General features: G+C 46.6%; 1 protein-coding gene across 1 annotated transcript in view; it reads left to right on the top strand.

Moving 5' to 3' along the window:
• LOC126538422 (monocarboxylate transporter 2-like) overlaps nucleotides 1-13,098 on the top strand; it is a 37,552-nt gene extending 24,454 nt beyond the window's left edge. The window contains exons 2-5 of the mRNA XM_055073709.1: nucleotides 703-968; nucleotides 6,127-6,270; nucleotides 9,516-10,382; nucleotides 12,005-13,098. Coding sequence (XP_054929684.1) covers nucleotides 703-968; nucleotides 6,127-6,270; nucleotides 9,516-10,382; nucleotides 12,005-12,174 — 1,447 coding nt within the window. The 3' untranslated portion in view covers nucleotides 12,175-13,098. The remainder of the gene's footprint in view (nucleotides 1-702; nucleotides 969-6,126; nucleotides 6,271-9,515; nucleotides 10,383-12,004) is intronic.
• Nucleotides 13,099-13,511: the final 413 nt, after the last annotated feature.

Here is a 13,511-nt window from a genome sequence, read left to right as displayed (position 1 = left end):
CTTAATCCGATCCTGTTCATAATGCAGTACGTATATGTGTGCCCATCCAGAAAGTAGTCCTGCAGTAAACAAAAAATGTAAGAGTCCCACGTTCCTTCAGTCCCCTTCACGAGAGCGGTGGCGCGGAAGAATGCCATGCGCAGTGACTCTGCCCCTATCTCACACCGAACTTGCTCAACCCGACAATGTTTTTCACCGACTTCCACTGGAGGCTTAATCGCATTCGAACTTCTTGTTTTTCGCAGACCATGAATATAAAATAAATATGTGGATGATTCCCTACTTCGCTGCGTCCAAATGACGAAATCTACCAGGAAGAGCACACTGCTGAGCAGACTTCGACCTACCTATTTTTGAAATTTTTATTCGAGCTGAAACGATAAGCACTATGTGTAATTTTACCAGGCTCTCTGTGCAAGTGGTATCAGATGCATAAAAAATTAATTATCAACTGTGGGCGAGCTCGAACGTTTTGACAAAGGCATTGGTCTTCGTCAGGGCAACAATGCATATAAGCTGACGAAGAATAGCCGCCTTGTTCAAACGACGGCCACTTTTGATCACTTCAGGCCTTCACCTTCCAGCGTAAATCGGCCTTACGCTCAACTAAACATGTTAATATACTCATTTTTGGTAGGCTTGCAAGTCAAGTTACAAATATAGGATATAATTCAACATTTTCTCCTCCGCATTTATTTACAGTCGGTCGCACAGCGTCTTCACGGTGTCGTACCCGAGCCTGAACGGAAAACCCGCAACTGCCAGGCGCAAATCCGAATTCGGAGGACTGAAGAACATGGACCGGAACTGGGGCATCGCCGTGGCCGCTGCCATAGCTTCGTTCTTCAACCTAGCCACCCAGATAAACTCTGGCTTCTTCTTCGTCGCCATTATGGACACGTTCGCCGTAGACCACTCAAACGCCTCATGGCCAGAGAGCGTTTTCACCATCATGACGTACTCTGGCAGTAAGCAAAAGTAGCGGCACGAAGTTAAGGAACGAAGCAACTCAAATCGAGGACAGCGCGAGCAAACAGTACCAAAATCCGATCAGCGGCTGTCCTCAGTCCTCTTGCTTTTAACTTGCACGCTGATTTCCATAGTGTGACTACGCACCAAGCACTCAGAACAGGTCAACAGGGGAAGGATGAGCCGAAACACAATATTTGGACAAGAGTCCTCGAGAAGACAAGTTTCTTTTAGACTCCAGCATGCCACTTGCGCTCGTCACTTGCAGTTATTCGATTCCAAGTGTTCATTTAACCACTATTGTTTTCTTTCAATTGTGACATAGTTATGGCTGAACGTGAAACCATTACAAAGGCCGGTAGGACGGAGGTGGCTGAATACAATGGGTGCAACGCACAAGTTGCACGCGGAGGCACGCGAAGACCACCTGTGCAAATAAGTTATGTGGCCATAGGGACACAAAGCGAGATGATAATTATCGCTGTCGGAAGCCGAATTTCACTTTTCAAAAAACCATGCAAATCCGCCGTGGTTTCTCAGTGGCTATGGTTTTGGGATGCTGAGCACGACGTCGCGGGACCGAATCCCGGCCACGGCGGTCACATTTCGATGGGGGCGAAATGCGAAAACGCCCGTGTACTTAGATTTAGGTGCACGTTAAAGAACCCCAGGTGGCGCAAATTTCCGGAGTCTTCCACTACGGCGCACCTCATAATCAGAAAGTAGTTTTGGCACGTGAAACCCCATAATTAATAAAAAAATCATGCGAGCCTACTTTCTCTGTACATCTCCCCCGCACCTCCCCCCCCCCGCGCTTGTTCTGCAGATTCCCTTTCTATTCTTCTTTCATGTAAAAATCCGACATCGACACGCCCGAAAGCCCCAAACGTCAGCATAGCTTTTTCGACGCCTACACGCCACAGGCTTAACCCACTTCTGTACACCGTCGCGACGACGCCTACGCCAACCTACTGCGCTAAACGGCCCTTTACGAAGCAACCCGCTCCCACCCACCTCTTCTTTTCAACACCTGGCGTTCGTTCCCGCACACTCCATGTCGCCATCTTAACGATCGCAAATTTCCTGACGCACTGAACTCATGCGCCCGCGTTGAGCGGCTGACCGGCCTAACCACAAAAGCACGCCGTCTACGACACCAAGGGTTCCTGCCAAGTTCTCTGGAGGCTTTCTACCCTCTCACTGCCGTAACAACGCCTCCCCCCCTCCCGCCGCTCCGCCACTCTCTCCTTTTATTTCGTTTCTTTCCCTGCCTCCTACACCCCGCCCCGCTATGTCCCCCTCGAATTGAAACCCTATCCTTACCACCACAATGCCTAGCAAGACTACATGCAGCGACTAATTTATTTTCAGTATCTTCTTTTACAAGTGACTTACACTACCAACCCGTTAAAGCTAACCCGCCGTGGATGACAAGGCCGCCTTTGATAAAGATAGGCCCACCTATCAAAATGTCGGCCAGCCTTTCCTTGGCACTTTATCCAGGTTTATTTAACTTCTGTACTATGGTGTGCTCCTCCATCTGTCGGCCCTTTTCTTCATTTGGATCTCTCAGTAATAAGCAATTCAAAATCGATTCGCTAAGGATTCAAAACGTAATATGCAACACGATTAGTGCATCATCACCCGAAGTCCGTATGTGCATTGAAAAAGAGCATAAGCCACAATATAGCTTCCCTCATATAACCGCCAAGTACAAACATGTTATTTGTGCGCATAGTGGAAGGGATGCTTCTCCTATGTGCTGTTTTTTTTTTCCCATGCTGAAAAATGGCTTAGTGCAAGCTGTTTACGTTCTTCCGCTCTGATTACAGCATAGTATGAACTGCACACTCGTGTGTACTCTATCACTTGTGATTTATTTGTTTCTACCAGACGCATTACGGAGGGTCGGTAATGAATTGTGCGAAAGCAGTGTCACTAAATAAAAATAATAATCGAAAATTATGTCCTTGGTCAGCACGAACCATTATCTCTAGAGGACACCATGATACAACACAGAAAACGCGGAAAAAGTTTGTCATTGCAACAACATGTGCTCTATAATTGAAATGCTTGTCGTGCACCTGTGCGCGACATCCTGGTAAATTTCCTTTCTACAATGACTCCGCTGCAAGTACAAGTAATCCGAGTTGACCTTCTTCTTTCATGACAGATACTGACAGTAGTCAGAAGAACAGTTGATCACTAGCATTTCTTGTGTGTTTCGTCTGTCGGTAGAATAGCTGTTGGGCCTTTTTTCACGAGGCTAGAGACACTCTGTCCTCTCCTTGAGCACATAATATCGTTAGTCGTACTATTTCGGGATCTACTTCATTATTGCAACCCTATATTTAAGCGAAATTTCTACAGTGAACTGTATCTTTGAACATGACGATTTCACACGAAAAGACAGCTGGATGGCAATAGAGAAAACAGCGACTAATTCTGTGTTCCCACTATGTACGCACTGCGCAGGTCTTCCGCAAGAAATTCGCGCGTAAACACACAGAGCGCAACTCTTTCGTTCATACATATTGCACTGAGTGTAAATAGCTCCACAACCGAAACAGATGCGAACGCCATAACCTAGCCAATCAGCACTTTATATTTCGGTTTTTCTTTCCTCCTCAGACTTCCGCCGTCCCAGCATTTGGTACGTTTGCTATTAGGTAGCGGTAATAAAGTGAGACATTTAAAGCGGGTGGCAATTCTTTGCCACGCATCCCAAGATTTTCAATATATGCTTCGCCGCTGCTGTGGCCGCTTGCGCCACCTGTAACTACTGTGCGTACATTTATTTGCCCGCGTGGTGCGGCCCATCACCCCACCATTTCACACAGAACCTTCATTCACTGATTCACCTATCAGCAATGGCAGTGGTTGCATTTCAGTAAAGCAGGTTTTCTATAACCTCCTTTGCAAGATATCACCTCTCCTCTATCTTTTCCTTCATCGCCATATTTCAACGATGAATATTGAAGAGGAAGAGGGAGCAGCTTCGATCCTTTTAGCCAGTTTTCAGCATGGGGTAGTTTTTGACCGTGTGAGTCTACATCACCGTCCATACTTTGGCCACCATCCTCAATTTACGACCGGATGTATGCATGCAAGTGCAGCTCCACGTAAACAAGAAAAATTATCAGCTTTCTTCAAGGTGAAAAAGTCGTTCCGATACCAATCGCGCTCGCCACGTGGTTTTCCGCCCGTTTAAGCCTTGCAGCGAGTAGATAACTTGCAACTTTTGCAGTTTCCGCTCCCTTTGCCTCCAACTGTGAACGTAGTCACGACGGATAGACGACAGAGACTGCCTGTGCTTTTCGGAGCCGTGGTTTTTCCGCGATACGCATGTATCCATGACTCCATTGCCTTAACCGGGTAAGCGGGCAAGTCGAAGCCGAAATCACTACTTCTGCGACCTCATTCACTGCGTAGACTTCAATTGCCGACGCGGAATTTTCATTGAAACAGTCCTGCTATGCATAAGGCACATAGTTGCCAACCTGAACGGCCAGCAGTGTTTTCGAACGTAGTTCCGTTGACGATGCCAAACGCTCCCAGAAGTGCAAATATTAGCCTTCCGAGAATGCTACCATTGTAGTCTGAGCGTAGCGCTAGGCGTTGGCATCGCTCCAACATCGACGCCAGAGGAAGTGTTGCGCACTCAAATCTACAGAACGTCATGTTCCTCCACGGCCACCTGGTGCTATGATAGGCGACAGCTTTGTCTCGCTTCAGAACACGTCCTCTCGTGTGCGTCGACAATGCGCTGTTCCACCATGCGGATGGGCACGCAGAACCGCTTTCAGTCAGAACCTCTTTAGCTATAGCAAGCCTATAAGCTTTCCGGCAACTGCACACAAATGTTTTAGGCCCTATTTCGTAAGGCACACGTCCCTGCGCCGTCACGCGACAATCATGTTCGCCAGCTGCATCCATGCGAGTCCTGTCGCAGCGGCTCAACCTCTCCGCGGTTACCATTTTCTAATTGTTCTTTTTGACTCATTGATCTCCCCTTCATCATCTTCCTGTTTTTCAGTTTCCTTTCCTTCCTCACGTGAAGGTTCACTTACTGTTACCGCCCATGTCCGTCCGCATGCTTTCGTGAGATCATACGAGCTAAGGAACACTATAACTGTTCTAAAATCCAAAAACCACACAGTGCACAAAAGAAAACAATGGGGACAAACAGCGTTGTAAAAAAAGAAAGCAGGGGGGGGGGGGGACTTAACAGTGGTCTTTCGATGCCCCAAATATTTTCAGTTGTTCGTGAGAGCGGATTGATTAATTTATATTAGGATTAAATCGGGAACAATGACAGCTGTCGTACCGCCCGCATCTCCACAGTATATAACTTGTTCAATGGCTAAAGCATAAATACTTTAGACGATATCAGCTTATAGGATCGAAAAAACAGATACCCAAATGCCATCAAGTGAAACATGCTCCTGTCTTACACATATATGACAAATAATAACATTGAAGGAAGAAAACTAGAAAAGGAACCCTTGCCTAACTTTAGGGTGGCGATGAGAGTGGTGCGGCCTAAGTTTGGGCGGCACCACCAATGGTTGCAAGCAACTGATGCTGTAGATGTTTCCGGGTGTAATTTTGCCTGTTTTAAAGGCTTTTTGTGCTTTCCTGCTGTAGGATATTCTTCTCAATATCAGGGTCAAGCTCCAAGAGGCTAAAAGGCAGTCCTTACAAGTATGATAGTTGCGCGTATGAAAAGGAAACAGCAGAGCGATTGATACAAAATTTCTATAATGAGCATAGATTGGAGGGCTGTCTTTCCCCAGCCCTCCACCATAACATTTGTACTCCAGAGGCCCAGAAGCACTCGTGGCAGGCCACGTGCGTCTCAGATGTAAAATAGTTGGCGCTCCGAGGTGAATGTGTCCGGCAACTCGACTGCACGCACCTTTTGCATCGGCACTTTTGCATAGGCGGTGCACCTCCGACAACTACAACCGACCCCCAACAAAACGGGCGATGAAGCCAAGGAAGGCTATTTGTAGTAAAAGCTACATTCAGAGGCTTCTTTTTTTTTTTTTAAACGTTATCGTGTCTTGTTTGGGCTCTGCCACTGGAGTCCAATCTTCCTGTTTCAGATCATTCAAAGCCATAGTATTCATACGCAGCTATTTTCCATTTTTGCAGGTCTGATTGTAGTTGTGCTTCAGAAGCACTTGACGGTGTCCCAGATCACACTGCTCGGTAGCTTGATGCTGTGGATGCCGCTGATAGGGGCCGCCTTCGCCCCTAACGTCACGGTGATGACCCTAGTCCTGGGTGCTCTCCATGGTAAGGCTGCCACACTTCCCTTCCTGTGGAGAAACACGCGTATGAGACCGTGCATGATTCACGACGTAGAGTCCTGAAGAAAGAGCAGGCAGTATTCCCGCTATCGATATAGTTAGTATTCTAGATGGGCACTAACAGCTTTTGGGCTTCAATGAACTGCAATGTTTACGTGAAGGCCGCCGCCTAAATTGCACATATAAGTGCGTGTTTGGAGAGAACGTTATAAAATACATTCGCGTCATTTTCTACCCCAAGACAAATTTTTTGGCGTCGCGAACGCGAGAGCAGTGAAAAGTATTCAGTGCAATGAAAAATCAACAAATTTTTCATGACTTCTATTCTCCTACTGTAGCTCCTTCAGTTGGGTACCACATTGGGCACGAGCGTTGGGTATCATCAGGTAAATGAGTTGGAATTGGAAATGTGAGCACCGATAACTAGAATGTCGACGTGCTGACACCGATCGCTCTGTCTCACTCGATTTTGCAATCTGCAGCAGACCCCGAAGTCACTGCTTTGATACCTGGCTGCAACACTTCATTCGAAAGAGGACAAATGAAAAAACGCTTGTGTTCTTAGACTAAGGCACCCGTTAAACAACAACAGGTGGTAAAACTTATCTCGCTGCCCTCTATTAGCCGTTCCCTACATCTCGAGTGGTGCTTTTAGGCATTAAAACACGTGACTAATAATCATAACGACATGCGGATATTATGCAGTGAAATGAATACACGTCCAGATCTGAGTTTCTCTCGCATCGGGAGACATTTACATTTTAACTGGTTAAATTGGTGCGAAGAACAGCTGCAATTAACGGCGAGTCAGCGACTTCAGGCCAACTGCGGCAGTGAACGAGACCAGCGGATGCTCCAGTCATAAAAAATAGAAGCACCGAGTTCTTACGCACACACTTTAGCCAATCATTCTTTTCGTCGTGCTCGGTCACGTTACCTTAAAGGCTGCTATTTGTGAACTGTAGCGAGATATAGAGTTGAGCGATATAGTGCTGACGCACCTTTGCGAGCAGCGTGGGAACACGTGGTACCATTGAATGAGACGAACACGCGTCTCGGTTCACTTACAATTTTTAATTACCAAAATTTTTTTATCATAAACGCAAAAAGAAAGTGTTCAGCCAAGAAGACCGGACCACATAGTAACATTTGCCATTGTAAGTTAGCATAGCAAATGTTTTAGACGACATGTATTTTCGTACACCATCAAGAACAAAATCGAAATATCCAAGTTGGTAGTGATATCTTCTAAAGTTGGGTTTAACATGAGCGCGAGAATGTTCCATTGCAATCACAGCCTATGTTCCATTCATCTTTTGGCCCAGAGGTACCCGCAGCGCCATCTCTCTCACTAAAGCATTTTTTTTTTTCCTCAAGCCCAAGAATGCTGCTAGCAAGTTATCAATATTACTCTGTTCAGAACGTATCGTAGACGGTGCTGGTTTCCTGATACGCATAGTCCGCTATTTCCATGCGTGAGTTGCCTGCTATACGACTCCCCTATTACATATGTCACACCTTCAATGACCTCCCATTAACACATGCGTGAGAAAATTACTAAGAAGCGTCTCAGTACACGTTCATACCTGGGGCCCTATGAGGTAAAACTATTCAAACCTGTTTGTATTCCAGTCTCCTGACGACAAATTTGCGTAACCGCTGACGCAAGTATCGGGTGGTGACCTGCAGCGTTGCCTAAACAGCATAATCAAGCGCTTTCCTAGATTAGAGGAGGTCACTTTTCTTTGCTTTACGAATGAATAACACTGCCTACATTGAGCAGTTTCTCGTTTGTGATTGGCTACCAGAAGGCGAGGTGCAAGCGCAAGGGGAGAGGGTTTCGATGGGGCCGAGCCAGCGTGCTGAAAATAGATAATCGGAATGATAGGGTTATTATAATATAATCAATAAAAATATATTAAAATATATAATAAAACATAATTAAATAAAATATATATACCAGCGTATGTGATTGGTCCGCTTTGCCTTCGTTAGCTTGCGGTGGCTGGTCGAAAATCGCGGCGGCGTGCAACGGAAGGTTAAGAGTCCCGCTAAAATGGATCCTCCGAAAAAGAGAGTTCCCAGAGCGAGGTCGTAAACGGGCCGAAAGTGCTCGAAAACGTTACACGACCACGCAAAAAGCTTTATTATACGGAAATAAACCAATGTTCTCCGGCAGGTTCGAGTAGCCAGTGTCTGAGTGATTGGCGGTAGCCATATTTTATCCCTTTCAGAACGGGGCAGCCTGCGGCTATTACGGAGAAAAAAAACAGCTTTGTTTGGTATAGTAATGCATCTTTAAAGCGTAACTTGACGCGATGAGTTTTCGAGGCTTTGTGACGTCGCGTGGCAGGAAGGTAAAGTGGGTGCAGCCCAAAAACTTTAGACCAATAGCAGAGGGCTCATGATGAAAAGGCGTCGCAGCAGAAATAACTATTTATTTTGTTCGGATTATTAAGGCATATTCAGTGTGCACACGTCGTATCAGATGGGGAACTATCGCGGTTTTCGTGACGTCGCGTGACAGACAGGCGAAGTGAGGGTGGTCCAAAAACGTTTCTGATCAATCGCGGCGGACTGATTGCGGAATTGGAATAAAAAAGTTTGGAACATCTTTACCTTATAGCGGCCCTGTACAAGGATGTGCTTGCGCAGCTCGACAGTACCAAAAGTGTTACAGTGTTCAAAAGCGCTAACTCTTATGACAACAGCTGCCCTTGACATTCCGATGTTGAGTACCAGCGAGGTGAACTCAATAAGCCGTCAGAGAGCTTCTACTGAGGAGCATAGATGCTAGGTCCTGTATATTCTCCAGGGAAGCACCTGCATTCTGATCAGGGAGGACGCAAATGGAGCCTTTACAAGCCACTGCCACGTTTCTCGCTCAGAAAGAGTCTTTGAGCAAGCGAAAAAAAGATTCATTTGTAGTATTCAGTGTTGGCGTCATACAACCTGAAAACTTTCTTGTGCGCTAGAGCTCTAGCGGCTTATATTAAACGTGTACAGCAAACAGGAAAGTGAGCCATCTAATCCAGATGTCCACTTGTCGCTTATACGCACCGCGTATAGCGTGGAAGGCGATGACAAAGCTATGCGAAAAAAGGATTCATTCCGTACGTCCTTACATGATTACCCGGATCGTTCTACTTATGCGTAACTCTATAAATCGTTTGCATCTATGATTTTGTTCTCTGCATCTGATTACGCATCTCACGCTTCCTTTATCGACAGGCATGGGCGCAGGTATCGTGCTCGTGAGTTTGATGGTCATCCTGGGCCTGCACTTCGACAAATATCTGGCCGTTGCCAGTGGGCTCCGCGACGCTGGCACCACTCTGTGCGCCTTTGTGTTTCCGTCTCTGCTGTCCTTCCTGAACAGCCGCTACGGCCTCCGTGGCACGCTGCTCGTCTACAGTGCGCTCGCCATGAACGTCACGGTCGTGGCGCTTTTCTTGTGGTTGCGAGTTCGGGACGGTGAACGAGAAGACTGCTCTGAAGGCCCCAGGGCCGTCCTGAGGACTACGAAAGAAGACGGAGTTTTTGCACTTTCGAAGTCACAAAGGACACCCAAGACGTTGCCAAAAGCTTTGCGTGGTGGCAATGATTGCGAGCAATCGTTTGCCTCGTTTTTACGCAGGCTTGCCATACTGAAGGCTCCTAGCTTCTATGTCATCGTTCTGGGTGCCACAGTGGAGATTTACGGGTACACCGTGTTCCTCGAAACCATAGACGCTTACGCGCTGGACAAGGGAGCTTCTCGACCGCAGGCAGACATGGCGATCACGTACGCGACCATTGCCGAAATTGCGGGCTACGTCGGCGTGCCCTTGATCGCCGACATGAACTTCGTGAGCCGACAGACGATGATGACCACCTGCTTCGCCCTGCTCACGCTCTGCTATGCGCTCGTGCCATACACGTCGTGGCCGATGACGTACGTCGTCGACACCGCCCTCCTCATAACTTTTGTCGCTGCCGTGAGTTCGCTGCGCTGTTCGCTCATGACACAGTACTTCGGTGCCGTCCAAGTCCCGCTGTGCATGACGGCAGTTGGGCTGCTACTCATTCCTCTGCAACTGAGTAGTCCCATGATCATAGGTAAGCCGTTTGGCAAATTATTCTTAGATAGCGGAAGTTGAAGTTGAAGTTGAAATTTATCTGCATCAGCACAATGCGGGAATGCTCGCGCAAAAAGTAAAAACCAATTAACCTGAGAAGCGCGCAAGCCCCCCTATACAAGACATACAAGAATGGCTACAATATACATCAACAAGGCATTTTGACTCTTTAGCATTGCAGGTCAACCATTTGCAAGTAGTGAAAAACAGGTCAATCACTGCAGGTAGTAATCAACAGGGGTGCAGAGATGGGAAGAGATGGAAAAGGAAATGCGATGTAGTTAACCATTGTTGAGCCTGTTGGCTGCCTTACATAGCGAGGGAGGAAGGAGACAAAAGAATTAAGAGAAGGAGATAGGAAAGAGCTGAGGCACACTGGTGGTGCAGACGAACAACGTCAAGCGCCACCTGATAGATGCTTACGCAGAACTGGGGTTAACCTGAGAAAATGAAGCAACGCTCTTTTGTCTTTGTGATGTTGCGATGTCAGAAACCCGTAGTCCAAAACTGTCCTATTAGAATTATTACACCTAACTGACTGAGAAGGGTTCACTTTTCTTAAACGCAAGAGCAGTCGTGTAGAAAGGTATCTATGAATATACTTGGCCAGTAAATGCATGTAACGATTCTCTGGGAATATTATTCCTTTTGGCGCTTTGTCAAGTGTCCGAGAGGCGCTCGCCCCGCATTGTCAGCTGGATCATCTGGGCATGAAGAATAGATAATAAAAGAATATAATCGAGTGAAAGAAATCCTTACAGCATGCAGGTTCTGATATGTAGACAGAATTCATTAAGCACAGTTGAACTCATCCAATCTTTGTTAGGTAAACTCACAGCGCAAGTACTTGTTCACTTTGAGAACGCGCTCCAGTGAAGCTCTTGTCCATCAGGTCCATCAGGTCCATCAGGTCCATCAGAGCTGGTTATAGCGCGCACCCGTATTCTAGAACTTTTTTAATAACTACCAATGATTGATGACCTTTCAATGTTCTTACTCCCTCGCCTCCTCAATATTTCTCGTTACTATCGCCAAAACTAGCAACTTCGGGGGACGCTCAAAGCAACAGATATCAGACAGTGGTTTTATATTTAAACGATTGCCCCCCTATTTAAGGTTGCCTACAGCGTGGTAGTCTATAAAATTTTTGTACAAGCGGAAAGGTGTTTCCGGCTGAGCTTCCGCCATAAAGTAACAAATAATTAACATACACATGAGCGTTATTCTTAAAGAAACTTACGATCGTCTTATGTCCAGTGGAAGCGGTGTTTCCTTTCTCTGCCCAGTAGGCTTTGTGCACGCTTCCAAAAATGTTCGAACTGCATATCTGTGTGTAAAGACAAACTTGCGCACGACATTAAAGTGCGATTTGGAGGGTAGAATCTTTTCAGGTGCTAAAATTATGTTATCATGTACTCCAGACAGCGCCAATATGCTTCACCTGCTCACTCGCACGTGGTCAGGGGAATGCAAAGGTTATCCATCAGAGCTGGTTATAGTGCGCACCCGTACTCTAGAACTTTTTTAATAACTACCAATGATTGATGACCTTTCAATGATCTTACTTGCCTAAAACGTACTTCTTTCATCTCCTTCTTTCAGGCTTATTCCGCGACAGCCTCGGCTCATATGATGGTATATACCGTGCTCTGGCAGGGTTGCATCTCGTCGTGGTCATGCTTTACGCACCTCTTGCCATGCACGAACGGAGAAAGAAGATAGGCTCGTTTGAAGCCCAGCCCGAGTCCTGCACGGAAGTGACGAAACTTTAAACGCAGACGTAGGTCAGAAATAGGCCGTTCTTGTGGAGAAACTTGTGTTGACGAACCATGTAGCCACGTAGGTAACTACGCCGCAGCCATCTCGAAAACACGCATCTTAGAATGTGCTGTGTCCGACTGATACACGTGTATCCTGCCAGCTGCTTTTATCACATACGTGAAATATGTACAGAACTGCACCACCGGAACAAGCGTAGGGACATATTGCTGTGCGGGAACTGGACTTGACAATATTTTCCCACTGCCAGAAAAGGGGAACGTTGTGTAGTTCCCAAGCAAAAGAACAGAAACTTCAGACACGCGTTCAGCAGCTTTTTTGTCGGTGAGGTGGACTGCAGCAGCGCTCAATATCGAGGCGCGCTGTGGCCGCTCGTCCAACCACCTTACCCCATGTGGACTTCCTTACTGAAGGACCCTGCCCGAAAACTGTCGCTGCCAAGACCTCTGCGCTCCAGTACGCCGTACATAAAGTCTAAGCCACGGGAAACCACTCGACACATGCAATGTTGACTATTGCTCCGTATCATAGAACATGGCGACATTTTCTTCTTATCATGGTGTCGACCAACGTCGATGCGCAGTCCAGATCGGTTGTGTGGCTCAGTCGAATGTCTACGTCTACGTGTTTGGGTGTTGCGTGTCTGCGTTTCCCATTTACTCGGCTGACGCTGCTTCAGCAGTAGGATAATTGTGTTTGTCATCTCAGTCACATTAGCAACACTCAAAACGATACATCACCGAACACAAGCGAATTTTATTTTTATTTATTTCTTTAATTTCCAGACGGCAGTATCTTATATCACATACCAAAGACATTCTAAAGCGCTCATGTGCCATTAAATGTATATGCCGCTCGGTTCATAAAAGGGATGTCCAACCTAGAGTTGCGCAATGAAGGCATAGTGATCGGTGTCTTGATATGTGTGGCCAGTTCAAAGTACAGAGATACGCCTATTTATTCAATTTCCTCTCGTTCGGCGCACAAAACTCACTCGAAACTGAAGCAACGTAAAGTAACTTAAAAACTACGTCACCTGTGCACCGTACCTCCATAACAGTTTCAATACTGAGCCATCGATCAGTGTCAAGAATTTTAGTAGTTTCAAGAGAAAGAAATCTCTGAATATTTCGCACAGGAAACAGGCGCACTGCTCCGTCTTTCCCCGTACTATTACTAGCGCGAGCGAAGACCCTCCGGAGCAAAGCATCCATGTTGATAGCGTGAATCGCACGCTCGCTCGTGCTCCATAGTGGTCCGGTCACTTGCTGCTCATTAAAGAAACAAACTATATAATTTTATCCACGACGACTACATCTGGAACGTTAAC

This window comes from Dermacentor andersoni, chromosome 3 (assembly GCF_023375885.2).
Source record: "Dermacentor andersoni chromosome 3, qqDerAnde1_hic_scaffold, whole genome shotgun sequence".
NCBI classification, from domain to species: domain Eukaryota; kingdom Metazoa; phylum Arthropoda; class Arachnida; order Ixodida; family Ixodidae; genus Dermacentor; species Dermacentor andersoni.
Note: the sequence above shows the minus strand (reverse complement) of the source record. Positions and strands in the feature narration are given on the sequence as shown.